Genomic DNA, 27,554 nt, shown 5'->3' with positions numbered 1-27,554 from the left:
CAAGGCCGCGAGTCCATCCACCCACCAGGCAGATCCCCACTAGGCAGCACCGGGAAGAGATTCTGAAGAGTGAGTCTCATTAGAGCTGGTCCTGGAGCCCACAAGTGGCAGCTCCAGGCCGGCGGAGGGTGAGCCCTGCAATCCCAGACAGAGCCCACCGCTTCCCTCGCACCCAGCAAGGTTCTGGGGACCGGAGTCGGGAGCTCCCCAGGGCATCCTCTGCTCGGCACAGGGAGAGAAGCAGAGGGCTGAGCGGCCGGTTTATGCCCCGGGCTGAATGCGCATGCGTGCAGGAGGGGAAGCGGTGGAGCCGAGGACCCAGGAGACGTTCCCCGCCAGACCAACGCATTTCCAAAGCCAGTCACGTCTAGGTGGGGCGCAGAAGCTGCGGCAGCGCTGGGTGGGTGCGACTCACCTTGGCGGTTTTCAGGATCCCGTTATTACTGGTGGGGTCCGTGGTGATGACGAAGAAGCCGTCTTCATTCCCTTTCTGGATCTTGTACTCCACCCGCCAGGCCGGAGAACCCTGCTTGTCCCTGTCCGTCACCGTCAGCCTGGCAACCTGCACGCCTGCTTCATTCTCGGGCACGGTCGCTTTGTACTGCAAGACAAGGGACAGGCTGGACTGTGGGGCGCCGCTCTCCCCAGTCAGTTACAGCGCAGCCACCGGAGCGGTCCAGAGTGTGGCCCCAGAATCAGCTGGGAAGTCTCCAGCTCCTCCGGCTTCTCCACCCGGGGCAGAGTGACACTGATGCAGCTGCTGGGCTCCTACGGGAACCACAGCCAGTCACCCAGGGTTGGAATCACGGGAGCTGCTGTCACATCTGGGACCAATCGCCAGGGCGCGTTGGACACTGAACTGCTGCTCTCCCCGATGGGAGCCGACACTACAACCCCCCCGTACCTTGGGGGTGGGGGGAGGGGAAGTTGCCCTGAGCGTTCCAGCGACAGCAGACATCTGTCCCTGCGGCTGTTGTTCCGTAACTACATGCCCAGGGCTAGATCCACAGCTGGGGAACCGGCAACGTCCACTGGCTTCAACGCAGTTCTGCCAAGCGAGGCTCTGGCTCTCAGCACGCAGCTACGGATGCACACAGCAAGCGGGGACCCCGCTCACGCAGGGGCTGGCCTTACTGCGTGCGGGTGATGGTACGCTTCCCTTTCACTCACATTGCTAGTGCAGGCAACTTCTAGGGAGAGGAGGATTTTTTGGCACCGAAGAATTTGATTCTCTAAGCCCATGGAATAATTCTGCCCCTTCGATTCTCCACCACCCAGTGCAGTCTGAGGTTTAGTAGCTGAGAGTTTTGTCGGGCATCTAATTAACTATCTGAGTCCATGTAGCTAATTAAACCCTCTCTGCTGGAGTGGAGCTCCCGCATGGGCAATGCGAATAGAGGAAGCAGCAGGCGAGAGGCTGCGTTACCGTGAGCGGGTCGAACACTGGCGCGTTATCGTTGGTGTCGGTGACTTCAATCACGGCGGTTCCCGTGACAGCAAAGCCCTGGCCTTGTAAGTCAGCGGCCTGGATCGTCAGCGTATAGTTGGGGGTTGTCTGCAAGCCACAAAAATCACGTGCGGGTTAGCATCAGGAGATGGTCAGAGGCTACTGCAATCCTGGCTTTGGCAGGCCCAGCCTCTCTTCCTCTCGGGGGAACTTTTTACTAATTACTTTAATTGCTGTCAGAGCAGCCCACAGGTGAGACAGGAGACGTGAGCTCCTGAACTCAGCCACGATTCCAGCTGGGGGTGCCCGCTCTGGGGCATTCCATCCTCAGAAACCCAGCAGTGACCGGTAACCAAACCGGCTTTGCAATTCAGCAGGCAAGTTCCCACTGTCCCCTCTCCTACAATCAGTGTGGTGCTTTGATAGCCAAGAGCATTTTAAGCCTTCACTTTGCTTTACAGCATCGACACTGAATGGCTGGGGGGTTTCTGCACATCTCTCTGCGTTCGGAGAATGAATCAGTGAAGTAAGTTTCACTTTTTGGTATTTGTTTTGAAGTGGGTTTCCATTAATCAGTAGGGTTCCCACTGCAAAGCCTCCCTCCGGGCTCAGGCCTGGCTAAACGCGTTTTTACAGAAGCGCACGGGGGGCTGAGATTTGATCCATTTCAAGTAGTCGAATGAACTGAAGACGACTGACCGAACGGGCCTCGTCCGGCGGGGTTAGTATCTAGCGCTGCCGAGACGCCCGGTGAGCCTCCCTCACATCCCCGGCAAGCACAGTTCATTCAGTGCGAGGGCCGGCCGGGCAGGGCCGGGCTAATGTGACATGAGCGCCAAGGAGAACCGGAGGCAGCGGCAGTTTGCCAAAGACCTCCTGCAGCGTGACACAGATTGCGCTGGACACGCACAGCGTGTCTCGATGCCAAGATGACACGTCAGCGTCGACGGCCTTCCAGCCTCTGTGCAAACGTAACACGCGCACGTGCCCCGACCCCACGCTCCGGGCGCTCACCTCTCTGTCCAGCCCAGTTGCAATCACACTGATGACGCCATTCCCGGAGTTGATGGTGAACATCTGGCTGTGGGGTTCTTTGGGTGTCTGGTCCACGATGGAGTAAGCAATGACACCGTTGTAGGTGTTCACGCTGTCGTCTGCGTCTGTGGCTGTCACTTGCATCACGGATGTACCTGGCACAAGTCAAAGCAGCCCTATTGTCTAGTTCTAGCACAAAACGAGACGGGAGCAGAGTCTCCAGGACGCACGGCAGGGACAATCCCGCACTGGCCCGCGCAGGGCAATGGGGGCAGGGGACTAGACCAGCCGACGTGCATTTTCCATCCCTGACGTCTACAAATTCTGCCCTGCAGCCAGCAACTGAAGAGAAGAAGATTGTGAACTCGCGGGCAGGGCAGGCTGGTGTATCCGCCCCGAGCCGTCAGTCTCACGCGGGCTATAGAAAGACGAACGCCCAGGAGCGTCTCACAGGGGAACAGACGGCACAATTTGGAGCACGTTTACTGTTAACGAACGAACTCGGCTGTTCCCTTCCAGTTCTTACACCGCCCCCAGCACTGGTACCCGCACCTAGCGCCTGCTCCCTGCCGGCCCCGCATCCTTCCGGGCCGGTAACTGGGCACCTCCGAAGCTTCTGCAGAGAGGCGGGCGTCAACCCCGGGATGGCGACTCCACTGCAGGATCAGGAGGAAGCAACAGCTGGGCTGGGCTGGGAGGGGAGGGGAGCCTGCTCCAAGCCCAGCCACCCGCAATAGCAGCGCACTCTGGGCAAGGCCAGTCTGCTCAGTGGAGCCAGCAAAATGAACCCAACACCAAACCAGCCCTTGTCTCTCTCTTCTTGGAGGGAAGCCTCTGAAGCCACATTTCCTGACCGGTGGGTGAGTCTCACCCGCCCCGCTAGAGGGGGGCTCTGGTACCGTACCTGGCTTGGCTCCTTCTTCTACGAAGCCCGTGAAGACAGGCTGGGTGAACTCTGGCCGGTTATCGTTCTGGTCGCTCACTTTGATGATGATCTCCATGGGGTCCTCAACGGGGTTCCCGTTCGCAGACACAGCGTGGGAAAAGAGCTGCAAAGCCAGCAGACCGTCTAAGGAATCATCAAACCACCCCTGCCCGGCCAGCAGCCAGGAGCAGAACCCGAACCCAGCCACGGCTCTGACGGCAGAGGCCACACTTGGCTCATGCGCGGCGCTCAGCCCATCCCCGCAGCACAGGAGCCTGAGCCTGTCCGGCTTTGCTGGGGGACTTGCCTTCGATTGCCCCACTCCTGCTGCTGGCGCCCATCACGCACCGGGGCAGGCCACACGCAACACGCCCAGCACGGGCCAGCCCAGCCGGTCAGCCTGAGCCGAGGGGCCGGACAGCACCATCAAAGGGGCCGTCCAGCTCCCCGCAGCTCTGGGAGGATCATCCCTGCCTGTCACCTGGACAGCGGGTCCTGTTCCCAGGGGAGGGGCCGGTCTGGGCTCTCCCGACCCATGTGGATTTATGGTGTCTCCTCCCACAGACACGGAGCCGCCCGCCGGCCCCGCTCTGCCCGCCAGAGACCCACGTGTACGCGAGGAAGCGCCCAGCCAAGCTGACCCCGCGGAGGGGAGACGCCCGCTGAGCGTGTCTCCAAGCAGCAGGGGCCCTGGGGGGCAGTGTGCCGGTGCTGGCCCGGCAGCGCGCTCGGCCCGGTTCTCACCGGGGTTGGGCCCCGCAGCTCCCACCGTGGCGCTCGGCACCTCGGGGAAGAGCCGGGCCCGGGCCACGTGAGCAGGGCCGGGCAGCGAGCTGGAGGCTGCGCCCAGCTGGGGTCAGCACCTGCCGCTCTGGCTTCGCTCTGCCAGGCGGCGGGGAAGGCACCGCCAGGGGGGAGGAGAGGGCAGCTGCCCGAGGACCGTGCCATGCAAGAAACGGAGCCCCGGGACTCACGATGTAGCTGCTGATGTCCTCCCTGTCCAGCGGCTTCGTCACGTTCAGCAGCCCCGACTCCCTCTCGATGACGAAGACGCCCTCAGGAGGCATGTCTGCGCCCTGCCCCGTGATGCTGTAGTAAACCTTGATCTCTTTGTCCCTGTTGGATTTGATCTGGTGCCGGAGAACGAGGCGGGTCAGCCGGGGCGATTCCGAGCACCGGGCCCGTCCCAGCCTGTGCTCCCCTTCCCCGGCTCCCCAGATCCCCTCCGGCCCCGAGAAGCTGCCCCTCCCTCGCGTTCAGGCTCCTGCCCAGCTCACCCCTCCTCCCACATTTACCCTTTCAGAGGCTCCGGCCGCAGGGGACAGGCCTGAAGGCGGGTTTGGTGCTAAACAAGCAGCAGCAGGCTCGGGACATTTGCTGTTGGTGAAGGTCGGAGGAGGGGCGGTCCGGGGCAGATGGAAACTCTCCCCCCACCCCCCAGCACTGTGCTGCGTGGGCATCCTGCAGCCGCGTGCTAGTGCACGAGAGCCAGGCAAGGGAACGGCTCGTCGGCCCGGCTGCATGAGCAGCAGAGAGCACGTGGGACGGGAGAACCAGGATGTTCGAGCCCAGGAACTCTTCCAAAGAAATACCTCCCACCCCAAACCCAAGCTCCTCTCTGCTTTCTCCCTCCTACACCCCCCACGGGCTCTCCAAAGAAATCCCCCGTTTCCTCACCAACAGTGAGAGACCCACCACACCCCACCTGGCTGCTGGTGCTGGGACACCGGCCACTCCCCATACCTGAACCAGGGTCTTGGGGAAGGGCCCCCTCTCATTCTCAGGGCAGTTGATGGGAGGGATGACCCAGTCCCTCTTCTGCCTCCTCCGGCCAGGGCTGGGCTCTGGGAACAGCAGCACGTTTTCCTGAGCGCCAGTGGGGTAGTCCTGCCGGGAGAGAGACAAGATTCAGAGCAAGGTCCCTGCTTTAGAGAGACAAGGGGTCTGGAGGTTTTAACACGCAGTCCGACTCCAGATCCAGCCACACGAGATGTTGCACAGACTAATCCCGACTCTGCTTCTCCACCTTCCGCAAAGGGCTTGAGGAGCCACTAGCTGCAGGTTTTCACTAACTCACTCCTGGCTGTGCTGCTCCAGAATACACGGAGAGTCGCTTCTGGTCACAGCCGGGCAGGGCACTTGGTCGCCAGGCCCCAGAGCAGATGCAGAGAAGCATCTTGGCAGCTCCTTGCTAAAATCCAGGCTGGGAAGGTTTAAGATACAGTCTACCTCGGACCAGCAGGGTGGGGACATTCATTCATTCCCGTGCCCCTGCCTGGGGTGTTTTAATGTTGGTCCATGGAACAGACTTTACCTCCAGTCTCTGAGCTCAGGCCAGGCCACGAAGGTGCTGGGCTGCCTGACCTGGGCTGGGGGCGGAGGGGTGGAATTCTCCACTCCTTGTCCTCCAGCAGCAGAGCACAGGACGTTTGAGGAGGACGGGAAAACCAAAGCATCCAGCGCACACAGCCGCCCCCGGGACCAGGAGCCAGAGCACAGCCAGCCAGCCTTCGCCTGCATTCTCTCCCGGCAGGAAGACGCAGCACACCTTCCCCCAACAGCGCACGCGCCACGTCTTCTCTGGCACGCTTCTGGGCTGGCAGAGTGAGTGAGAAGGCAGAACTAGGACGCCCCTCCGCCGGAGGAGGGGGAAGCAGGTTTATGCAAGGGATCCCAGGGAATCACCCGCGGGCCTTTTCCAAAACAAACTCACTATTCCAGCAGAACTCCGGAGAGGCGGATGGGGGCAGACTCCTATGGGGTCCCCGTGCCCGTTCCAGAGCCTACCCTGATCCCTTAGGATAGCCCCCCATTCAGCCTGGGGTCAGCACCAGCATCGCACGGCTCAAAGACATGCCATTTTCTACCAACCGCCCTGGAGGAGCCGCAGGAGGGCTAGTCACCCCCCAGCTGCGCTGCTCAGATTCCCTCTTGGAGAGATGGCACCTGCACCCTTCCACCTTACTCCACCAACAGCATCACCCTGCAAACACTCTCCAGGTAGGAGAACGGCCAGAGCAATGGTGCATCCGGCCCAGTGTCCCGTCACGCTGCACAGAGGCCCCTCCGCTGGCAGAGGATGAGTCTAGACTGGCTGGGAGAACCCCTGGGCCTTCAGGGACACAGCGGCGCCCTGGGAGAGCCCACCTCAGACAGGCAGGTCATGCACGCCAGCCCCGCGGAATCCCTCGCCATACCGTGTGCTGCTGCTGGTGGTGGTGGTGGTGGTGGTGGTGGCGGTGATGCCTGTGCCCCTCTCGCGTCACGGTGACCTTGGCGGAGTGCTTCTTGCCAGCAGAGTCCCAGGCGTGGATGAAGAAGCTTCGGTCCTGCCTGTGGAGCCGGAGGGGCCGCTTGACCGAGACGACTCCGTCCGTGTGCACGCTGAACCGCGTGTCACCCGCCACGTACGCCGTCCGCCTTCTCCCTGCGCAGCCATCGAAGCTCACTGCGGAGAGGGAGACAGCACAGACGGGGGTTAGATGGTCTCGTGCCCTGGAGGAGCAGGAGGGGACAGTGACATACGTACATGCCGTTTAAAGAAAACCGCCTGGTTTCTCTGTGAACACAGCACAACTTCCCCAGGCACTGCGGAAGCCACAGCTTTAGTACGAGCGCCCAGGTTCTCGCTGGAGGAATCGCCCGGTATTGGATCTCGGATTGAAAGAGTCTCCGACAGAAACACCAACGGCCATCTTTAGCACCAAGCAACTCCGCCGGGAAACCCAGGCCAAGAAAGCGTCTCAGCCAGTTCGGAGAGGCTGGGAACGAGCCGGTTAGTGCTAAAGGTGAAGCGCACAAGGCCTGCGTCAGGGCAATGGTGCCCAACTTGAGATCTCATACATTACAGAAGCCATGTGCAACTTCACTGAGAGAGACACCGACTTCACTCCTGGGTTTTTCCATGCCTCATAAAATCCCACCCAGTTCTGGGACGCTTTTAAACCAAGCCACAGACGTATTTCCAACAGCGCTCGCCCCCCACGCCCAATCGCGGACACGGGACACAGGCCCAGAATGGCGGGCGCTGCATCTCGCTGGCCGGGGTGCCTCTAACAGGCTGGAGCTGTCGTTCCCAGCTGCGTCTCTGCCTCAAAACTGCTGCGGCCAGAGGGCGCCCGTGCTCCACTCTCCTGGGCCCAGATGCCCTGAGGACAGCACCTTTGCAAAACCAAACAAGCCAGGTTTCCCTGAGTCAGCGCCAGTGCTGGGCCCGCAGCAAGCAGCACACTGGGCTCCTGTAACTGTTTAGTCTGACCAGGTATTGGTCTAAACTGGTTTCACTCAAGCGAGAGACTTATGGGGGGGTCGGGGTTCGTCCATCCCTGTCCCTGGACTTGAGCCCACACTGGGACTGTCAGGTCATGCCAAGCCCGGATACAGGCACAGACTGGAAGGGGATGACCCACAACTCGTAACCCAGGAGCAGGGTTTGCTGCCTGCACCCCCGAAATCAGAACCCAACCAGGCGTCAGCGGAGGGGGGGCCAGCTTCTGTTCCAGACCCTGTTTCCTGTGTTATTAATGCAAGCCCCAGTTTTCAGAGAGGGGGCTAACACCCTTCCAAGCCAAACCCTGAGTTGTCTTCCTCATGCCTGCCCTGATCATGCAGAATGCAGGAGTCCCAGGTGGTGTCTGAGCCCAGGCAGGGCTGCTTTGTGACAGCTCCAAGCCCACCCCTGCAATGGCTGCAGGACCCACACCTGCCCCTCCTCCAGGAAGCTGGGTGCTTACAAAGCCGGGAAGGGGAAGGGCCTGGAATGCGGATGCTCCCAGAAGAACAGATCATTAGCAAGTCCTTACAGCAAAAGCCTGCGATTCAAAGGAGAACCAACCACCTGCCTCTCCCCCAGGGGCCTGCCCTGCCCTGCCCTGCCCTGCCCTGCCCTCCAGGGCTCAGACCAGGGCAAGGGGCTCATAGCACCAACTCCCGGCTCGCACCCCAAGGAAAGGAGGCTTCGCCATAAGGAACCTCCCAGAACCCCCCCAGCCAGGGCCTTTGCCAGGGTATTAATTCTCTGCCCTGAGCGCGCCAGACGGGCTGGAGCGTGGGCTCACCCCAAGCTGTCACACAGCCCAGGAAACGCTGCCGCCACCCAGGCCAGCCCCAAGCGGGGAGCAACCCAGGGGTAGGGCGGGCTCCCCACCCCGACAGCCCCGGCTGGAGAAGGGGCACGGCCGGCTCTGAAGGGAAGGATGCGATCAGCTGCTCGGCGTTGCTCAGTGCGCGGCTGTGCTGGGGTCGGGGGAAGCACGTCCGAGCAGGGCACGGATGACCAGTGGTGCTGCCTTTACACCAAGGCCTACATTCAAGTAAAAGCTTCCGAGGTGCAGAGTGCCCGGGGATCCTCCCACCACACCTCAGAGCAAGCGCCGGAGGCACGACCTCAGACGCAAGAGGCGCCTTCCTGGAAGCCACGGCGGAGGCGCCCATAGGCAGCCATCCTGCAATTACACAGCACAGCAGCACAACTTCGCCGCTTTTCGCCCGGAGCCTTCCCGGGCTTCCCCGGGTCAGATCAAGAGCATCACACACCCCAGAGGGCTGCAGTTGTACCAGTGCAGTAGGACTCGGGGGAGGAGCGAAGCAGCAAAGGTTTTCAGGGGACCCCCTAACGCCGTTACCTGAACGGGAGATTTTCTTTCCCTTCCTTATCGGCTTTCCCCATAAGCGCCGTGGCTAACAGTCAGTGCATGGGGGAGGAAGTCAGGCTGCTTTAAAACCCACCTATGCCCACAGAACGGACCAGCTGCCCGGGTTCAGAGTCACAGCCTCGGAAGGCACAGTGGAAACACCTGCAACGCTAGCCTCTGTCCACACGCACAGCAGCCTGGTTGTGTTTGCGTCCAATGCACAATGCTCAGTGGGAACCGTGCCTGTCTCTGGATCTTACCACCTGACCTCTCCACTCAGCCCTGGAGGGTGGCCAGTGTCCTTAGGCGGCAGATCCCTTAGCAGAGCAAAGTGGTCTCACCCTGCTGGCTATTAGCCCGGACAAAGATCACCCTGCCTAGGTGCATGCACACGCCAGGTGGCAGCTGACCGGATACGTGACTGGGAAGGTGCTTGTACCTCCTGCAGCAGGCTGGGGTCACTGCTGTTTTGGGTAACAGCCTAAGGCCCTTCTATAAACAAAGACGTGTCAGGAAGTTCAGAGTAAAACCAGGTTGCAGGCAACCAAAAAGCCTCCTGGTTAGAACCATGACAGCCAGCAACGGAGCAGGGGCGACGCTGGGAGCAACCAACATGGGACATTTTGATGCCAAGCAAAGAGGGCTCTTGTCTGCTGTTTGCTTTTGTAAAAAGCCTTATTTCGTCAGGGAGACGCTTTAGCTAGATGGCCACAAACGTCAGACACCTCCCCTGGGGATCAGAACCCTGCCTGGGGTTAAAGCACAGGCAGTTCTTCTGTGGCGGAGGAGCACTTTGCAGTGTACCTGGCGTGGCTACACCCACTGACTTCTTACAACTTACTGACTTCATGAAAACACCCAGCCTCAGTGCTCAGAGACAAGGTAACACCTTTTACTGGACCAACTTCTGCTGGGGAGAGAGCCCAGCTGGCTTAGCTAGTGTTCCTCTTGAAGGGAAGAGCTGTGCGTAAGCTTGAAAGCCTGCCCCAGTCACCAGCAGAAGTTGGTCCAATAAAAGCTATTACCTCACCCGCCTGGTCTCGCTAACGTCCTGCGACCAACACGACTACAACAACAGAGCCTCTGTGCCAGTCTGTTAGCCTCCTGCAGCAGTGAGTTACACAGGTTGACGGTATAAACTACCATCCTTCTCTTTGCTCTAGGCCAGTGTTTCTCAATTATATTTCAACGCAGCACCCTTGCGCGGCCATGCGATACCCTCTGCCGACAAGTCCAGGAAATCTTCCCCTTTTCGGCGGTGCGGTGTAGTCTGGTTTCGGCGGTGCGCTCTGTAAGCAGTTTTCGGCGGCGCCATCTGCTGTTCCGCAGCGCCCTATTTGTGTTGATTTCGGCAGCACGGTTCCACTTTTTCATGGAACCCTTCAACTCAGCGTTCCGCGGAATACTATTTGAGAAACACTGCTCTAGGCTTATTGCCAGACAATGTCATTGGGTAGCGGTAGCCCCCTTCTCCCCCCTACTCAGATTAGGAGACAGAACAAGAGGAGGAAATGAACACTTTGCATGGGTTTTTCATAATTTAACTCCCTCAAGTCCTCCAACCCCTCCATTTAAGGCTAAAGAACCAACATTTCGGTGCTCCTCTGGGAACAAACATTGCAGCAAGTTTCTAGTCCCTGACAACTGGAAAGTGAAACTGACTCACTGCTGTAAAAAAAAGCATGACTGACCATTGGGTTTAGGGTCCTGGTTCACTTCCTGAGTTTGGATAATCAGCACAAAAGGTGAAAAGTAAGTTCAGCTGAAAGAGGTTTAAAAGTCTAACAACCTAAGGGAAGGAAATGGGTTTAAAAAAAAGTTTCAGCCCGATGGTGTCTCTAGGTGAAGGCAGCACTCCAGACCTGGGCAGACTGTTGTCAGATAGATTAGAGGGTTCTCTACGTTCTAGTCTTAAAAAAATATTATGCACCGCACATCCTCTTTGCTTTACCTGCTGCTGGGCAGGGAGAGTCAGTGGAGACCAGGGCAGCCATCCTATTTATGATCAAGGGGCCCTGAGCAGGTTTTAAATAGCCCAGGAAGCACAAAGTGCATTATGTAAACAGAGGAAGGCAGCTAAACACCTTCTCTAAGGTATTGTTTACTTCTGCCTTTGCTCATGCACCACTTGCTGATCCACCATGGAGGCCCAGCTCTTACCCAGCAGACCTGTAAACAGGAGTCAGCCCTTGTGAGACGCTGACACCTAGGAGCTCTGCAATCACAAAGAAATGCTCAAAAGGGATCATGAGAATCAAGAATTTTTCATGATGCATTAAATGGACACCACTGCTAGAACTCAATCACTTCTGTAACCCCAATCACTTGTGTACCAAGTAACCCCTGAGATTCCCAGTCCAGAAAGAGCAGAGAAAAGCACTCTGTACACCCAGTGAAAACCCTGGGAAACAAACTGCTGTTAAATGCACAGTCCTTTCATTTCTTCCCCTGCAGATTGTGTTCTTTCCCACCCCTGGGGCGGCCGCAGAGCAGAGAAAGGTTGTGTTTGTTTTGTTAAAGAGCAAACTGTGGAAAAACTGCTCACATCGGTGGGGGGAGATGGGGACTCAAGGGCAGGTGTACCATTGAAAGGTCTTTTAACTTATTCTTTGCAAGTGACTGAATTCCCAGGTGATGGGTCCTTTTGAGCAAAGGCAAATAGACAATCACAGGATTAAATCTACCCTCCGCCAGTTTCACACTCAGCTCTTCTCCCGCCTAGCGAGCTGAATTCTGCTCAGTGTCCATGAGCCCTTCGCGCGCAGAGGATAAAGGGCAAGCCTCTCCCACAGCCCAGCGAGCTGAAGGAAAACTCTTGGGAGCCAGTAGAACCAGTTAGGGCCAGTCTACACTTAAAACTGACAGCGGCATGGCTGTGTCAGCACCGCCCTGCCGCGGTGAGAGCGCTTCTGTAGCCGTGTTATGTCGACAGGAGAGAGCTCGTCCGCCGACATAAAACCACCTAAAAGAGCAGCGGTAGCGAAGTTGGCCGGAGAGCATCTCCCGACGACATGGCGCTGTCCAGAGAAGCGCTTATGCCGGCAAAACTTACGTCGCTCAGGAGTGTTTTTTCACACCCCTGAGCGACAAATGTTTTACCAGCAGAAGTGCTGGCACAGACAAAGCCTGAGCTGCAATTCAGTACACAATGTAGGATGTCTCCTCATCTCCCCCAGCAGTGGTTTGCTGTAGAGTTGCCCAAACCTCTCCTTCTACCATCGAGCAGCACCATTATCTGCACTTTGCACGTGGCTCCTTCTGCGAGGTTGGCAGAGAACAATGCGAAGGGCTAGAGACTGACCAGCCTCGCAGAAGTGATCCCTGCCCCCAGCTTCTGGGACACTCTCCTGTAAGCCGTGCCAGGGAGGTTAACGCAGGTAACAATTAACACAAAGCAAAGGGACCCCGCCCACCCGTGGGAACAGCCCTGGGGCTCGCTCAGTCTCTAGTCTCATGGCAGAACAGGGCACCACAGAACAGAAACGTTCAGCCCTTCTCAGTCCTACATGGCGAGCAACTGCCGGGGTGCTGCAATGGAACGGGTTCGAGCAGGGTAGTCAATAGCAGCCCAGGGGCCAAATCCCACCCGCCAGACGTTTGCAAATGGACCCCACAATCCTCTTATTTACGTATCTTTTATCATCATTTTCTCTGGAGTCTGAAGCTGCACTACACCGAGACATTTAGACCTCGACGAGCAATAAGTGGCTCCCCCCGTTTAGCGCTAGTGGCATTGATTTGCCTGCAACACAGGGAGGCCTTCCTCGCGCCTAGAGACGCTGTGTGGACACCTGCCGCTCTCAAACACAGGAAGGTGCCGTTTGCTGAGGGCAGCTTCGTCCTGGAATTGCCCAGTGCAGGGGTGAGGTGCTGCTAGGCCCTGATGTTTGCACAGCTCAGTGTCCGAGTCTATGCTACGGTCTTCGCTTCTGTTTTCAGGGTGTGCTAACACACCACCTTCTGTTCCACCAGAAGGCAGCATGCTGACACGGCCGCGGCTTCCTTTGCTGCTAGGCGTGAGAAGTCAGCTCCGCTTTACTGCAGGGAGCCAGCGGGGCTGTAGGGAGGGAGCAGGTTACAGCAGGTCACCAGCACACGCATACATACAACACAGAGGACTCCTCGCACGCCCCTAGCACAGCCAGTGCTTTCACATTTGCGGGTCTGCATGCTCAAAACGGGGGCGCGGGAGAGCCCCACACACAGGGAAGGGGCTGCAGCGGTGGGGAGAAGCTGCCGCCACCAAAGAGAGAGAGTCTGAAGGGAGCAGGTAACCAGGCCTGTGGCCGGCAGGCAAGCTGGCATTTTGACGACACAAGCCACAGAGGAAGGATCCAAACGCCGCGTATCAGGCCAGCGCTGTCCATGCATGTCCTCTTTAACTGCCCAGAATCTTTCAGACGGGCCCAAGGGAGCTCTGGCCGGTGGGCTGCTGGCTGTGCGTGAGGGGATATCTGACCAGGCTTCCTGCCGGCCAGACGGACCCTTCTGAGCACAGCCAAGGGATGGAGACGTCCTGCAGCCACCGGACCGGCCTTCGGGCGAGCTGGGAATAGCGGATGTGCCCCTCCCCCGCGAGCACTGGTTCTCACACAGGGCAGGGGCAGACCGCGAGCCACGGCGCGAGAATGAAAGGGGCGGCCTGTCTGGTTTTGTCTGTGCAGCTACACGAGCGCTCTCACCGCGGCAGGGCGGTGCCGACACAGCCGTGCCACTGTCAGTTTTACGGGTAGACTGGCCCTAACTTGTTCCACTAGCTCCCAAGAGTTTTCCTTCAGCTCGCTGGGCTGGGGGAGAGGCTTGTCCTTCATCCTCCGCACGAAGGGCTCATGGACACCGAGCAGAATTCAGCTCGCTAGGCGGGAGAAGAGCTGAGTGTGAAACTGGCGGAGGGTAGATTTAACCCTGTGATTGTCTTTGCTCAAAGGGACCCCGCTCCAGGAATTCAGTCACTTGCACAGAGTAAGTTAAAAGTCCTTTCAATGGTACACCTGCCCTTGAGTCCCCACCTCCCCCCAGCGATGTGAGCAGTTTTTCCACAGTTTGCTCTTTAACAAAACAAACACAACCTTTCTCTGCTCTGCGGCTGCCCCAGGGGCGGGAAAGAACACAATCTGCAGGGGAAGAGATAAAAGGGCTGTGTACAAACCGCTGCTAACTGCACCAGGTAAAAACCCTGGGAACAGAGTGCTCTTCTCTGCTCTTCCTGGGCTGGGAATCTCAGGGGTTAAATCATGCCCTGGAAAGCCTCTCCCCAGACCTGGATGGATGTACAAGATACCCAGCCACGAGGCAGACCCCCCTCCCTGGATGGGAGGGAAGTGGTGAGCACGTGTCTACCTTTTCGGGCCAGCTGCAGGTCTCTCAGAAGAGCAAGGGCGTCATCTCCTGCACGGGAGCGGAGAAAGGGGGGCTCTGAGCGCCTGCTAGGCCAGCTGCACTTTTCCTGAAGTCAGACCCGCCTTTCACAGCCTACAGCTCCCAGACTGGCCAACCGGCTCCTGGAGTCTGGGTGGCCAAGGCAATCTAGGCAGGGATCTATGGCAAGAGACCAGGATTCCCAAAATGCCAATTAGGGCAACGCATCCTGGGCCCAGCCTGCAGCATAACAGGTGTTGTCTTCTCTCTGTGCAGCTCCACTTCCCATTTCAGTGGGGAAGAAACTCTCCAGCCTTCCTCCTTCCCTGGGCAAAGCCAGGGTGCCACTGCGGGAAAGGAGTGACTGGGCGATTGGCCAGGCGACTCCCCAGCCTCGGGGGCCTTCTGCTCTGCGGGAGCAGCCTGTTTCAGACAAGGCAGAACAAATCCCAGCCAGGTCCCCAGAGCCACATTCTGCTGAGCTCAGCACTGCAGGATTCTGTGGGTGCAGAAAGCTAGGCGCTCTATGCAAATGGCATGCGTGAATATGAAAATGGGTCATTTACATAGCTCCCCATGCCATTAAAGCCTTCACTTCCTTGCCCACCCCTGTCCAGCCATCATTCCCTCTCAGCACTTCCCCTTCTGTTCCACCCCCTGCTCCTCCACATCCCCCCACCCCCAGCTCCCCACGCATCTCCCCTGGGCCAGGGGCATGGCCTCTAGCAGCCATAGGCTTATTGCTCAAGTGACACTCCCCCCCCACACACACTTCGTGTCGCTGTAGTTGCAAGTTGGGGGCTAAGCAGGGCCCTGTGATAAGGACTCTAGCCATTCAGACCCTCCCTACAGCATTTGGTAACCCCAGAGATACACCCTAGGGTCTCCCCATTGGGAGAAGAAGTGGCTGGTTGGGGACCCTCCCAGCCAGGCAGGGAGATTTAATGCACCCGCTCTCGTGTGCCCCTCCCCAGGCGGTCGCCAGCGTTAACACGCGCGGTTAGAGCCGCAGCGCTCCAGCCCAGAAGGGAGGGGGCCATTCTTTCAAAGGCAAAGCCTGGGAAGCTTGGTGGCGGCGTTCGGGTTAGGAAAGGGACAATTCGTTTTAACCTGCACTGGTGTCGTTGCTAACTGCCTCCAGCTCAGCTGCCACCTGGGCGCAGCTCAGAGCAGAGGAATCTTCCCAGTAATTTAGTCTCTGAACAAGTTTATCAAACACCAAACAAGTGTCGTGAACATTCACCCTGAGCAACGGACCAGCCCCGAGAGGCTCTGTGCTCCTTCAGCTTCGCTCTCGCCCCAAACCCTGCTCGCCCCACTGATGCTCATTCCACGGCCCTGCTTGATCCTGGCAAACGCAGGAAATTTTACTGGGTACAGTCGGCTCTTGAACAAACAAACATTTTAATCCGGTGGAAAACGTGGGCTCTTAAGGTGTCCCACAAGAAGATCCTGGATGCCAGGGCCTCCTAGGAAAACTGGGACAATCTGGTAAAACAAGGACAGCCACTTTACCCAGAGGTAGCTGCATTCCAGGGACGTGTGCAGGGATCCGCTCTCCAATTAGCACACGTTGTATTGGGTTTCCACCGCACTGAGACACAAAAAGGAAATTCACCAAGCAAGATCTAATCATTGAATACCTTTGTCACGCGTGTTCGCAAGAGCTCAGACAGTTACTGGCTAGCAAGAGGACAGGACATTTCAGAACGTTTCCAGTGTGAAAAATAATAATGAATTTTTGTATTACCAGCATCTCCCCAAGGTTTGTTTTTAAAAAGTTAAGCCCAAGATGATGGTGATAAATGATCTGCCCGTTCCCCCCCAGTGATTTGGAACAGAGAGTCTCTTTGCAACGAGCAAGCGAGTTCTTTATATTTCAAATACCGATTCTCCAAAGGCAGGTTCAATATCAGAGCCAAGGAGTCACTGTAAGTCAGTCAGCAGTACCTGACGCTAGCTGGAATAGCTGTTTCCAGATTGTTTCCATTTTAGGGTATGATCATCAAAGATGTATGAAATCCTTCGCAGTGCAGGCTACAGAGTTTGCAGAGCTCTGGGATCCAGTGAGATGAAAGGCACAATATAAATGCAAGATCTTTATAGCAATGAGACACTTGCCACCTTTCCCTGCCACAGAATGCCAACTCGAATCAGTCTATGGCTGTGTTTAAGGCTGTCTGAAACTCTCAAGAGGCTTGGGAGGTGGGAAGTGAAGCCCTTCCCCACACAGGCTGAGTGGGAAAGTCCCGAAATTTCCATTTCATTTTCATCCAGTTTCCGAATGACTGGCACACCTGCTCTTCCTGTAACCTACCCTCTGGTACTGGAGTGTTTGGACAATGAAAGCAACAGCCACATTATGTGACGTCTAAGAGCTGTCCCCGCTCACCATGTGCAAGTCAGAAAGAGATCCTGAAACACAGTCCCCGTTCCAACCCATGTGCCAGCGAGGGGCAGCATGGACAGGTGGGCCGGGGAAGTGAGGTTCCAGGCCTGGCTCAGCCACAGACTCGCTGGGTGACCTCGGCCAGGTAACTCATCTCTGCCCCCCCATCGGCAGAACCGGGAGAGCAACACTTGCTGCCCTGTGTGAAGGGCTCGGAGGTGAAAAGGGCTCAGGATTTTTGTGAGCCAGGCTTCTCCTGAACTCAGGCTCGGTGTCGAGCGACGCGGGGATGAAACGGAGGCAGCGACATATTGACAGAGTGCCACCCCTGACCAGCACCCAGGTACCATGGTGGCAGGAGCCTTTCTTCCAGCCCAGGGGGGTGGGCTGGGATGTCCCTTTGGAGAGGGTCAGTGCTGCTCATGGCTCAGGGTCAGAGAGGAGATGAGATGTTCCCCTCCCCTCTGCCACCCACCACGAGCACACCAGCTCCCCAGCCCACGCCCGCTCTGGAAAGGAGGCAGTCTGCAGGCAGCCTGCTGTGGCACTAAAACCCTCCTTTAGCACCAGAAAAGAGAGAGAACAACCCCGGCTCCCTGGTGCCACAAGTAACAGAGGGCGCACTGTCCGTTGGAGCTGGGCGCCACTCCGGTGCGCTTAGTTCTTTTTAAATCTGAGAGTAGCAACAGGTTAAACCTGTTTCTCCAGGAAGCCTCGCTGGAAGGAAAGTGCATTCCTGCCCAGAGGCACCCAGGTGGGACAGCAGGGTTCACTTTGCCCTGGCCAGTCACAATCAGCCATCCGTCCCTCTTGGAAGCACTATGGAGCTTCCTGGTGGCACAGCACAGAAATCCGTCCCAGGCGCCATCAGGGGACTGGACTGAGGTTAACTATTTCCCTCCCACTCACTTGCCTACTCAGGTCCCCAGGAAAAAACAAACAGAGACTCTGCCACGGAGTGGAGCAGTTAGAAACTCCTGTTCTCCTGGGCCCCTAACGCAGCCCCGCAGACTCACAGCTGTCACTACAGAGCTGAACCCAGAACAAGGCTGAGAGGTTTTGTAGATTTAAATAAATAAATAAAGAAATAAAATCAATCGAGACAGATTCAAAATACTTGACGCTTTGGCTGTTCGTGCAAATGGCTACGTTAGAACATCCACCAGGCAGTCTAAGCCAGTGTTTCTGCACCTTTCTCATACCAGAGAGAAAGCTTGTGTCAGGGAGATCTCAGGGACCGGTGCCGGTCCACAGGCCGGTCGTTAAGAAACAATGGCCTAATTCACTTTATAATCAGTTTTGAACAACAAAAGACCAAGATATCAGACACTGAAAAGTGGCTTCTGGCCCACACATTATTGGCAAATGACACCCAGTCACTTAAGGCCTAAAACCCGTCCTTGCACAATATGGCTCCGTTCCCAGGAACTCCCCCGCCCAGGAGAGCAGGAGCACACAGAAGTGCCGAGACAGGCACAGCCGTTTAGACATACGACAGGTAAAAATCGGCTCTACGACCCAGGAGGTTTAGGACCATGCACGAGCTGTCCAGTGACGACGTGATGCGTGAATGGCACCCGGGCACATGTCATGAACTGACACACAAGCCTCCATCGCCTAGAAGGGCCACACAGCGCCGGCCTTCACCGCCAGCCTAACACCGGGCACTTTGTCTTGCGGCCTCCACACCAGATACTCCCCTCTCCCTGTTATCCTTTACCCGATTCAGAGGCGGCCGCCTGTAGAGATCCCGTGTTCTCTCCTCAGCCCGTCTCAGCAGCCGTGCGCCATGGCAGCGCGACCTGCCTGCGGAAGCTTTCAACGCAGGCCGTGATGCGCAGACCCATCCCCGCTCACTGTGTGAGGAGCCAAGGAAGGGTGGCCCAGTGGTTAGGGCACTAGCCTAGAACTGGGAGAGCCAGGCTCAATTCCCTGCTCCCCCAGAGCCTGTCCGTGTGACCTGGGGCACGTCGCTGCGTCCCATGGTGCCTCGGTTCCCCACCTGTAAGACGGGGATAGCAGCAGTGCCCTGCCTCACAGGAATGTGCGAGGGGTCTGCGGCGCTCAGACGTTACAGCGAGGGAGGCCATGTCAGTACCTCGCAGAGACCGAAGGCTCTCTGGACACCTGGGGCACAAGGGCCATGGGCCGCTAAGGGTTTGATGAACAAGGGCTTCAGGGTTCCTCCCATGTGTGCAAAAGCAAAGGTTTTCCGAAGTCGTATCTAAAAGGAGCCACCAGCTCTCGCAGGCTTTGGAATTTGCTGTTGTTTAAGAGCTGGGGCCGGAGCAAAGGCCTGGATTAAACAAATCCCGTGGCGTGAGCTGCAGGGGCCAGAGGAATACGCCAGCGTCAGAATTAAATATAGAGGGCGTGGCTGTAAACGGAGCTCAGCGGGGAGCTATTCTCCTCTGCTACGGCAAGCTGCCCAGCCTCCATTTATCACAGCAGAGACACGTTAACCTTGGCCTCGGACTGCCAAAGCCGCGCAGCGAGCGCAGCGAGGGGAAGCCACGCTCACCTTTAGCACACTGCCTAATATGGCAATCCCAGGCCACCCAGGAATCCGCTCCCACCCACACGGGATGCAGCAGACCTTTGGTTCCAGCCCAGACTGGGCCCTGAAACAGTGACATCACCCACAGACGACTCAGCCCTCCTTCTCCTGGGTGGAGGTGGAGGTGAGTCATGGCCAGAGCTAGATAAAGACCCATAAAGCGCCAGCCCCTCCCGAACAGATAAACGGAGATTAGCGAACCCAGCCGAGAGCTCTCGCCTCCCACGCTGGAGTCAGGGAGCGGTGCTGGGTTTGTTGCCAGTTGCACGTTATTGTGTCACTGACTTGGTATCGTCAGCCCAGGGGTTTGAACAACAGCCTGTCTCCCTGGTCACACCAATCCAGCCACTCCGCCACAAGACACAGACCCCTGTCGCAGGGCTTGTGACAACAGAGAGGCACGTCCGCTTTTACAGCCACCGGGGACAAACTCTGACCGCTCCCACGGAAACACCTACTCCAGACCAGTGACATCATATTGAAGTTTCACCATGACTTCAGGCTTGCAAGACAGCATTTCTCCCGAAAGGTGATTCAGGATGCCATCACACACACTGACAAAGCCCTGGCTGGGATGATTTAGTCGGGGTTGGGTCCTGCTTTGAGCAGCGGGTGGGACTAGGTGACCTCCTGAGGTCCCTTCCAGCCCTCCTCTTCTAGGATTCTCTGACATACACAGCGAATAATTCCCCCAGGCTGCCAAAGGCGACAATTCCAGCGGTGACCTTCTGAGCTGGCTAAAGGCCCAAACCCGACAGGGGCAGCCTTCGCCGCTGATGAGGGACCACTTTAACAGTTCTTTGGACCATGCAGTCCCAGCTCAACACACGCACGGAGACAGAAGGAAGGGGATGGGGCAGCACTTGCTACAAAGACAACAAGAACAAGGTGCAGGAAGGACAGCCAGGGAGTCTGACTAGGCATCAAATCTCTCTCAGAAGTGGGAGCCTTCCTAGGTCCTCACTAAGGAGTTGACTGTAATTGGACAGCAGTGACCACACAGGAGCGTTTAGGCCACAATCCAGAGACCCCCCCGAGAAGGGCAGAGGATGTCAGCAGAATCCTATTACCAAACAAGATTAAAAAGTAAACCAAACAGGCGGGAGAAGCAGCAGCTGCCTTTTCCATTAGACATCACCACGCCCTGGTTTCCAGAGATTGACCCCTCTTGGGTGTCCCTGACTGCAGGAGCGGAATGGTCAGGATCATCCAAAAAAAACCAAACAAACCACCTTTACCAAAGTGCTGCACAAGCTATTTCTCTCCCTCCTCTGTGCCACGGGGAGAGAGGTGAAGTGACCTACCATGGTCACCAGAGACCCTGCCAAAGTCAGGGGAAACACTCAGAAATTCCTGCCTCCTCGCCCGGCGCTCAGTCCACTAAACACACAGCATCTTCAGCCCAGTCGGCAGGGCTGGAAACGGCTGTGTTCCAGAGAGCCAGTAGTAATCCGTCTTTGAATTCAACCGCAAATGCAACTGAGATCCTTCAGAAAGCGATGGCCTGAGCCAAATATCTGCCGGCCCCACGTGAGAGGATGGTTTGATCCCAGCACCGGCCATCCGTTCCGTGAGAAGTCCAGGAGAGCAGAGCAGTTACAAAGTGACATACAAATGTTCCTCGCTAATGGGTGCTGAGCAAATAATGCGGCATTTATTCAGTGCATTTAATGCTTAGGAAGTTGCATCTTCCTCCATCAAACCCTTTCATTAGCTCTTTAAATGGACTTATTGTGCAATAAATCCGTAGGGAAGGTTTTAGGCACCCAACCCTCCTCCAGAGAAGGGCTTTTTCAGCACAGATCGGATGGCCGGTTAAAAACAACCAGCCCGAGGTTTGGGGGAGGGCTCCGGTCAGGATCACAGAAACAGGTGTTTTTTTCCTCCTGAGCCCCAATGAGTGCTGAGCCCTAGCCGAACCCCACCCGCTGGGCAGCGCACGCTCGGAGCTCGTCGCCCTCATTACACGCCAACGCCTCAGCCTGGAGAAAGTTCCCGTGCTGCAGTCACAGGACCCATCGGGTTCCCTTTGAAATGCCCTGCCACTGTGGATTAGCACGTCCGAAGCATCACACGCTGATCGCGGTTCAGTCCATTCCAGGGCTGCCTCTTAGAGCACATTCACCACGATCAGGCTTCTGGCAGATCGACCCCTGCGGCGTCTAAGGAGCAGGCTCTTAAACCTGAGCGTGATGCATGGCGGGCAGTTGCATAGAGAACATCGGAAAATACAAGTCACCCTCCTCTCCACGGCACTGGGCCAAACGCTGATGTCCCATGGGGCAGCTCAGCAACCGGGAGAAGGACGTGACCCCACGGGGCAGGGGTCGAGTGCACCTCCTGGCCTCTTCCTGCTTAGGGTTCAGTGTCAGGGCTGTTCTGGATCCACCTTGCCCCTGGAGCCTCGCATTCTGCGGTGTGCGGAGTCTTTTCCCCCCTGCGCTGCAGACCTTGCTGCTGTGAGCTGCGCCTCTCACCCCGAGGGCTCTGCCTGGGGCCCCCCAGGAGAGGGCTCAGACACTCGGCAAACGCAGAACAGAACGGTCTGTGCGGCGTGGCATAAACGGCTCTGAGCACATAGCCCCGGGGCTGCATACTCCGTCTCCCAGTGTGGGTTACAATCCATGCAGCCCCGCGTGGCCTCAGACCCTGGTGAGTGAGGAATCGCCCGTCCCCAGTGCGCTGTGACGAGAATTACCACCCGCTAAGCCACGCTTGCTGCCGGCCCCAGCCCGGGGTCTCCCCAGCCAGCGGCATGGAGCTCTCAGCAGAGCGACCACGGCTCGGCAACACGCTCCCGCTAGCAAGTCCCTCGCCACGGGCCAAGACCTGCTGTTTACTCCAGCTTTTGGCCTATAGCAATAAGCAGCGAGGCCGTCAGGCCTTTCTGAAGGGGTTAGCCAGACACTGGCCCTAGCCATTTCCCTCTCCTCTCCCCTCCCCCTCCCTGCCAAACCCAGAGGCAGAACGTGGCAGAGGAGGGGATTTCCAGCGCGCGGGAGCAGGTGGCTTTGCAGGGAGATGACTCAGGCGGCCGTGGTGAACCAGCCTGTCACGCCAGCACACGGCAAGGCTGTCAGCTGGGCGCTTGGCGGAGGGGCAGGACAAGTCTAGCAGTTTACCCAGGGATCAGGGACTACAGAGGCGCAGGGTCTGATTTCTGTCTGTCCCGCGCCGGGGGGGGGGCAGCGGCTCTGAAGACCTCGCTCAGCAGGGGGAGCTCCCGGTCAGTCTCCTAAAGGAAGAAATCCACTGAACTCTGCGTCTCCCGCTCAGGGACGAGGGGCACGGCTCATTAGCTCTGAGCAAGCCTGGGAAGCCAAACCCCATCAACCATTAACCAGAAGTACACAGCATCTCCATAGCAACCCTGTCCAAAAAGCCAGAGCAGCCCCGAGGACTTCAGCGGGATCCTGAACAGCAGGGAGTTACCTCGCCAGGGGCTGCCCGCCTGGGCCCACCGGTGGGACGACACCTGTCCGTCCTCGCTCTGTTCTACAAGCGCACAGAGAAAGAGGGACCATTGCTCCCAGGCCTCTCCTATGGGCATAGGCTCTGCCACAGCTCCTGCGCCTTTGCCACAAGAGCTGAAGAGAAACAAACGCCCCTCGTGGGGGAGATTCAGGAGGGCACCATGGACGGGAGGGGCCAAGGACCGTGGCTTGGTTTTACAGACAGGGGCGTGGAGCAGGACACACAGCGGCCATGTCTTGTTAGCCCACGACACTGACAGACTGGATGACAATGACAACAATAAAGCGGGTTTTTACTTATAAGCTGGGCCCGACACCAGCTCACTGCGAGGCCCAGTCCACGCCAGCTGCTGAAGTCTCTGGAACGTCTGCCCCGCAGGACGTCCTGGACCTTAAAAGTGCAGCAGTCACACGGACACCACTGCACTGGCATATGGAGGGTCTCCGGCACCCTGGGGCCAAGCCTACATCTGTGCCCCCCCCAGGCCTCACGTCTCCCCCCCACGCAAGGCAGGAGGGGTCCTGGCGCCGCCCCCCAGCTGCCCTGGGGATGGGAGGTCTGTACCGGGGAGAGGGGGTGTGAGGCGCAGGGGGGTGCAAATGCAGGCTTGGCTCTGCCGCACTTACCCGGCTCAGATGGGGTGGCCTCAGCCCCTGGCCTGGGGAGGGGGGCTGGGCCGGCCCTTCATGACACGTGGGGGGGAGGCGTTGAGGGGCATCCCTCGGACCCTTCTGCGCCCCCCGCCCATTGCGAAGAGCCTGCACAGCCCCCCAAGCCAGGGGGTGAGGACTCCCCATCTGAGCCAGCGCCGGGCTGGAGCAGTGGGTAAGTGCGCTCCGGGCCAGCCCTTCATGATGGGCGGAGGGCAGAGGGCGCAGGAGGCTCTGCACCCCTCAGATCCTCCTGGGCTCCCCGCCTCCTGTGCATCGTGTAGGGCAGGCCCGGCGCCTCCCTGCAGGCCGGCGCCCAGAGTCCTGGCGCCCCCGCACCTGCCCTGCGGGCACCACTGCTCCTAACGCCCCATCAGAAAGTCTCCGGTCTGTCACCTGTCGCCAGGCCCCTCACAGAGGTTGACTCTCTAGGCTGTGTTGATTCTCTCTCTCTCTCTCTCTCTCTCTCTCACACACACACACTTGTGCGCACACAGGCTCTCATGCACACACGTCCTCACGAGCCGTGCAGAAGCCCAACGCCAACGAGGGGAGGAGACCCCTGCCGGAACTGTACCCAAGCACCCGTCGGTCCAACGGCTTCTCACCAAGCATCCTGCCAGCCCTGGAAGAGGCATTTCCGGGAACGGTGCAGTCATGAGCCAAAGCTGTGACACCGACTGCTCACCACTCCTGGTACCGTTCACACACAGATCAGGTTTCCTTTGTGCCGTAGCAACAAGCAAGAGAAGCCACCAGCCAACCCAAGACATCGGCGCAAAGGTAACTTTGTACGGCCAGTCACCCAGCACCAGCTCCATCTCCACGGCATGCCGCGTACAGGCACTCGGTCCCCACCTCACTTCGCAGCAGCTGGAGGAGCAGGGTTACAGGCTGTTTGATGGCACTGGGGAACAGCCTCGCAGGGGGAATTGCCGTCTGGACAAACCCTCCTTGTGCAGCTCCTCTCTGGGCTCTTGTCAGCCACACTAGGGCAGGGGGCTGCGACGGCGGGGGAGTGGGGTTATGGGAGATTGTGTCTGCTGGAGCCCCGTGAACAGGAAGTGCAAGTTGTGGGCTCCTGCTAATTGGTTCTTTGGATTTTGCAAGTTCTCCTGGGTGACTCTCAGGCTGAGTGGGATGAGGCGAGGGGGCGTAGCAAAGGGTCCTGGGGCAGTGGCTAGATCCACTCTTTATCCATTCCCAGATGTCAGGTTGGGACGTTGACGAGAGGCGCCGCACGTTAGCAAAGGAGGCATGACACAGAGCGAGGGGCGGAACTGGGCACCACGGAAACACCTGCAGCCCAAACACTTCCTGAACCCGATTGTGTGGGTCTCCTGATGTGGACTGGAGGCACCTCCAGACAGGGCCCCATTGCCTGGCATTTGTGACACACCTAGCCCACCGGTGGGAGCTCTGAGGAGCGAAGCACTGTTCCTTCTGCCCAAGGTGGGTCAGACCATTTCACGGGCGTGGCCCTAGAAAGCTCAAGCAGACAGCTGGACACAACAGGCGGCAGCTCAGCCCTAACTTACGCTCACCTACAGGACCACAACCAGAGCTCCACCCTGGGGGGTTCACTTGGCTATCGCCCAGCTCCGAAAGCAGGGGCACTGCCTTTGCTGCAATTGCTGCCATCCGGAGGCTGGCAATTGCTACTTGTCTAGGGCGAGGTGGTGTACGGGCTCCTCCCCCGTAAACTCATACAATCAAAGAGACTGCAGCACCCTAGACAAATTGTCTAGTTTGAGTTTGTTGGTCCTGCCTGAGAACCAGTAATTCACAGCCAAACCAAAACCGAGCCCCAAACGGAGCCCATTTAGAGCCAAGTAAGTAATTAACAATTTCCTCATTTACACAACGTCCGAGGCCGGACAGATGACCCTGGCGTATTCACACAACTTCAATAAAGAGGGGCAGGAAATGGACATTCATGCAGCCAGGCACACGGAAGAGTCACACGCTTTGAAGGGCAGGTTCTCAGAGAAGAAACACAAGTCACACACCCAAGGACTGCGAGTTGGAACAAGTCTGCTCTCTCGGCTTGTGTGACGCCTCTCATAGCTGGAGGGGGAAAGGCAGATTTCAGTGATCCTCGCTGCTTGTTAACACTTCACGGTCAGGAGCAGGAGACACTGACAAACATTTACTGTCTCGTCCACAACTTCCGTTACTATTACAGCACAAAGCCATAAAGCAAACTGCGGGCTTGTGACCAGCCATGTCTCCATCCTCCAACGGCGACCCTTGTTTCCACCGGCTAATGAGCATCAGCAGCACGTTAAATACTGTCCTGGCTGTGCTTGTCCTCATCACCTGTAACTGCTCTAAGCACCAGCAATTTCTAAACCAAGACTGGGTGTTTTTCTAGAGGATCTGTTCTAGTGCAAACAGGAATGATTAATTCAAGGCGGCCTCATGGCCTGGGTTATTGAGGCAGGCAGGACTAGAGGATCCCTTCTGGCCCTAGAACCTATGATCACGAACGGTCTGTGTGAGGACACATAAAAGGGCGGCTGAGGGAAATACTCTCTGTATTAAGATTAACAAAAGGTTTGAGAACACCTGCCGTGCGTGGAGCATTCACCGAGATGTAAAGCCGTGGCTTGCCCCTTACCTTTGCCCAGCACTCGACCCCTTTCCAGATCCCGCCTGGAGACAGTGAAGGTATAGCTCTCGGAGCTGAAACCCGGCTGGCATGGCGAAGCCTCTTCACAAAACCACCGTCCAGCCTGGTTCCCCAGAGAAATGAGTGTTAGCAGGTTGCACATTCTGGCCTGTCCCCCCTCTGTGATCTCCCTGGAATCCCTTCGTGCTGGCCCCTAAAATCCTGCCTCAAGGACTCTGCTCGGTAGGATCCAGAAGGAGCCGGTCCCAAAGCTCACACCCAGCGTGAGCCCCCGGGGAGTTGTACCGGGCACTGGGACAGGTCACAACACAAGCAGCAAGTCCCCCAGAGCATCCCCTGTTCAGAAGGAAATGCCACCCGCAGCTCTGAGACACGAGGGTCAGAAAACTTCTCCTCTGCCCTGCCCTGGCTGCCACACTGCCAGTACCCAGATGAGGCAGGAGCGCCAGGACACAGGGAGAAAGTCTGTCTCACAGGCCAGCCCCCAGCCCCTGGAAGCCTCATGACGAAGCCTGGCCCATGAGAGCCCCGGCCACTAGCGGAGACCCCCGAAAGTCAAACAAGCCCGGAACTCCCTGGCGGCCGGCTATGGTGCAACGCAGCCCAGCGCCCGCAGCCCAGCAACCCTCTGCCTGGCCAGGGGTACCCCGGAGGGTGGGGGGGGCACTCCAGGGGGTGCTGCCCTAACAAGGGAGGGGCAGAGCAGGAGGGCAACTGGGGGGCTGCTGCCCTTACAATGGGGGGAGTGGGCACAGCCCAGGGGGCTACAGCCTTACACAGCGGGAGGCAGGGGGGCAAGCTGGGGGGTGCCGTCCTTGCACGGGGGAATTGGGGGCAGCCGGGGGGGGGACTGGCCCTACAAAGGGGGGGGGGGACGGGAGGGGGCGGCAGGGGACGGCAGCTGGTGCTCCAGGAGGCGGCTCCGCTCCAGCATTGCCGTGCGGAGCAGAGCGCCACGGGGCCCGGCCCGGCCCCAGGGAGGGCACCGGGGCCGGGCCAGGACCGGCAGGGGAGCGGGGTCGCGAGGCGCCCGGCCCGGTTACCTGCAGCAGCAGCAGGAGGCAGAGCGCGGGCAGGCGGCCCCGCGGCGGCCCCATGGGCGGGTCGGGTCGGGTCGCTCGGCACCGGGGGCTGGGCTGGGCTGGGCTCGGCTCGGTTCGGCTCCGCTCCGCTCCGTGCGCGCTGCTGCGCCGAGTGGCGGGCCCGGGCCCCGGGCGGCCGGGCAGGTGCGGCCCCTCCCAGCGCCCCGCCCCGCAGGTGAGGAGGCTCCGCCGCCCGCCGGGACTCACTGTGAGGGCGGGCACTCAGCGGCCGGCCCCCCCGTACCCCGGACCGGCCTCTGCCAGCGCCGCCTGCGAGCCCCGGGCGCCCCGGGCAGGGCGGGTCAGCGGGGCCCAGACCCGGGCCGGGCAGCCCGCGGGGCTGGGCTGAGAGAGGCAGACCGGAGGAGCTGC

At 58.4% G+C, this 27,554-nt stretch overlaps 1 protein-coding gene across 1 annotated transcript in view; it reads right to left on the bottom strand.

The window, feature by feature from the left end:
• The window catches only part of LOC137145829 (B-cadherin-like), a 37,630-nt gene extending 10,347 nt beyond the window's left edge, over positions 1-27,283 (bottom strand). The window contains exons 1-9 of the mRNA XM_067536768.1: positions 27,144-27,283; positions 26,089-26,203; positions 6,605-6,855; positions 5,151-5,294; positions 4,382-4,537; positions 3,387-3,531; positions 2,462-2,637; positions 1,427-1,555; positions 416-601 (exon numbers count right to left, since the gene is read on the bottom strand). Coding sequence (XP_067392869.1) covers positions 416-601; positions 1,427-1,555; positions 2,462-2,637; positions 3,387-3,531; positions 4,382-4,537; positions 5,151-5,294; positions 6,605-6,855; positions 26,089-26,203; positions 27,144-27,197 — 1,356 coding nt within the window. The 5' untranslated portion in view covers positions 27,198-27,283. The remainder of the gene's footprint in view (positions 1-415; positions 602-1,426; positions 1,556-2,461; positions 2,638-3,386; positions 3,532-4,381; positions 4,538-5,150; positions 5,295-6,604; positions 6,856-26,088; positions 26,204-27,143) is intronic.
• Between the last annotated feature and the right edge of the window lie 271 nt (positions 27,284-27,554).

This window comes from Emydura macquarii, unplaced genomic scaffold (genome assembly GCF_026122565.2).
Source record: "Emydura macquarii macquarii isolate MOO-44397 ecotype Brisbane River unplaced genomic scaffold, CSIRO-AGI_Emac_v2 contig_3647, whole genome shotgun sequence".
Classification (NCBI taxonomy): domain Eukaryota; kingdom Metazoa; phylum Chordata; order Testudines; family Chelidae; genus Emydura; species Emydura macquarii.
This window is presented reverse-complemented; position numbering and strand designations above follow the sequence as displayed.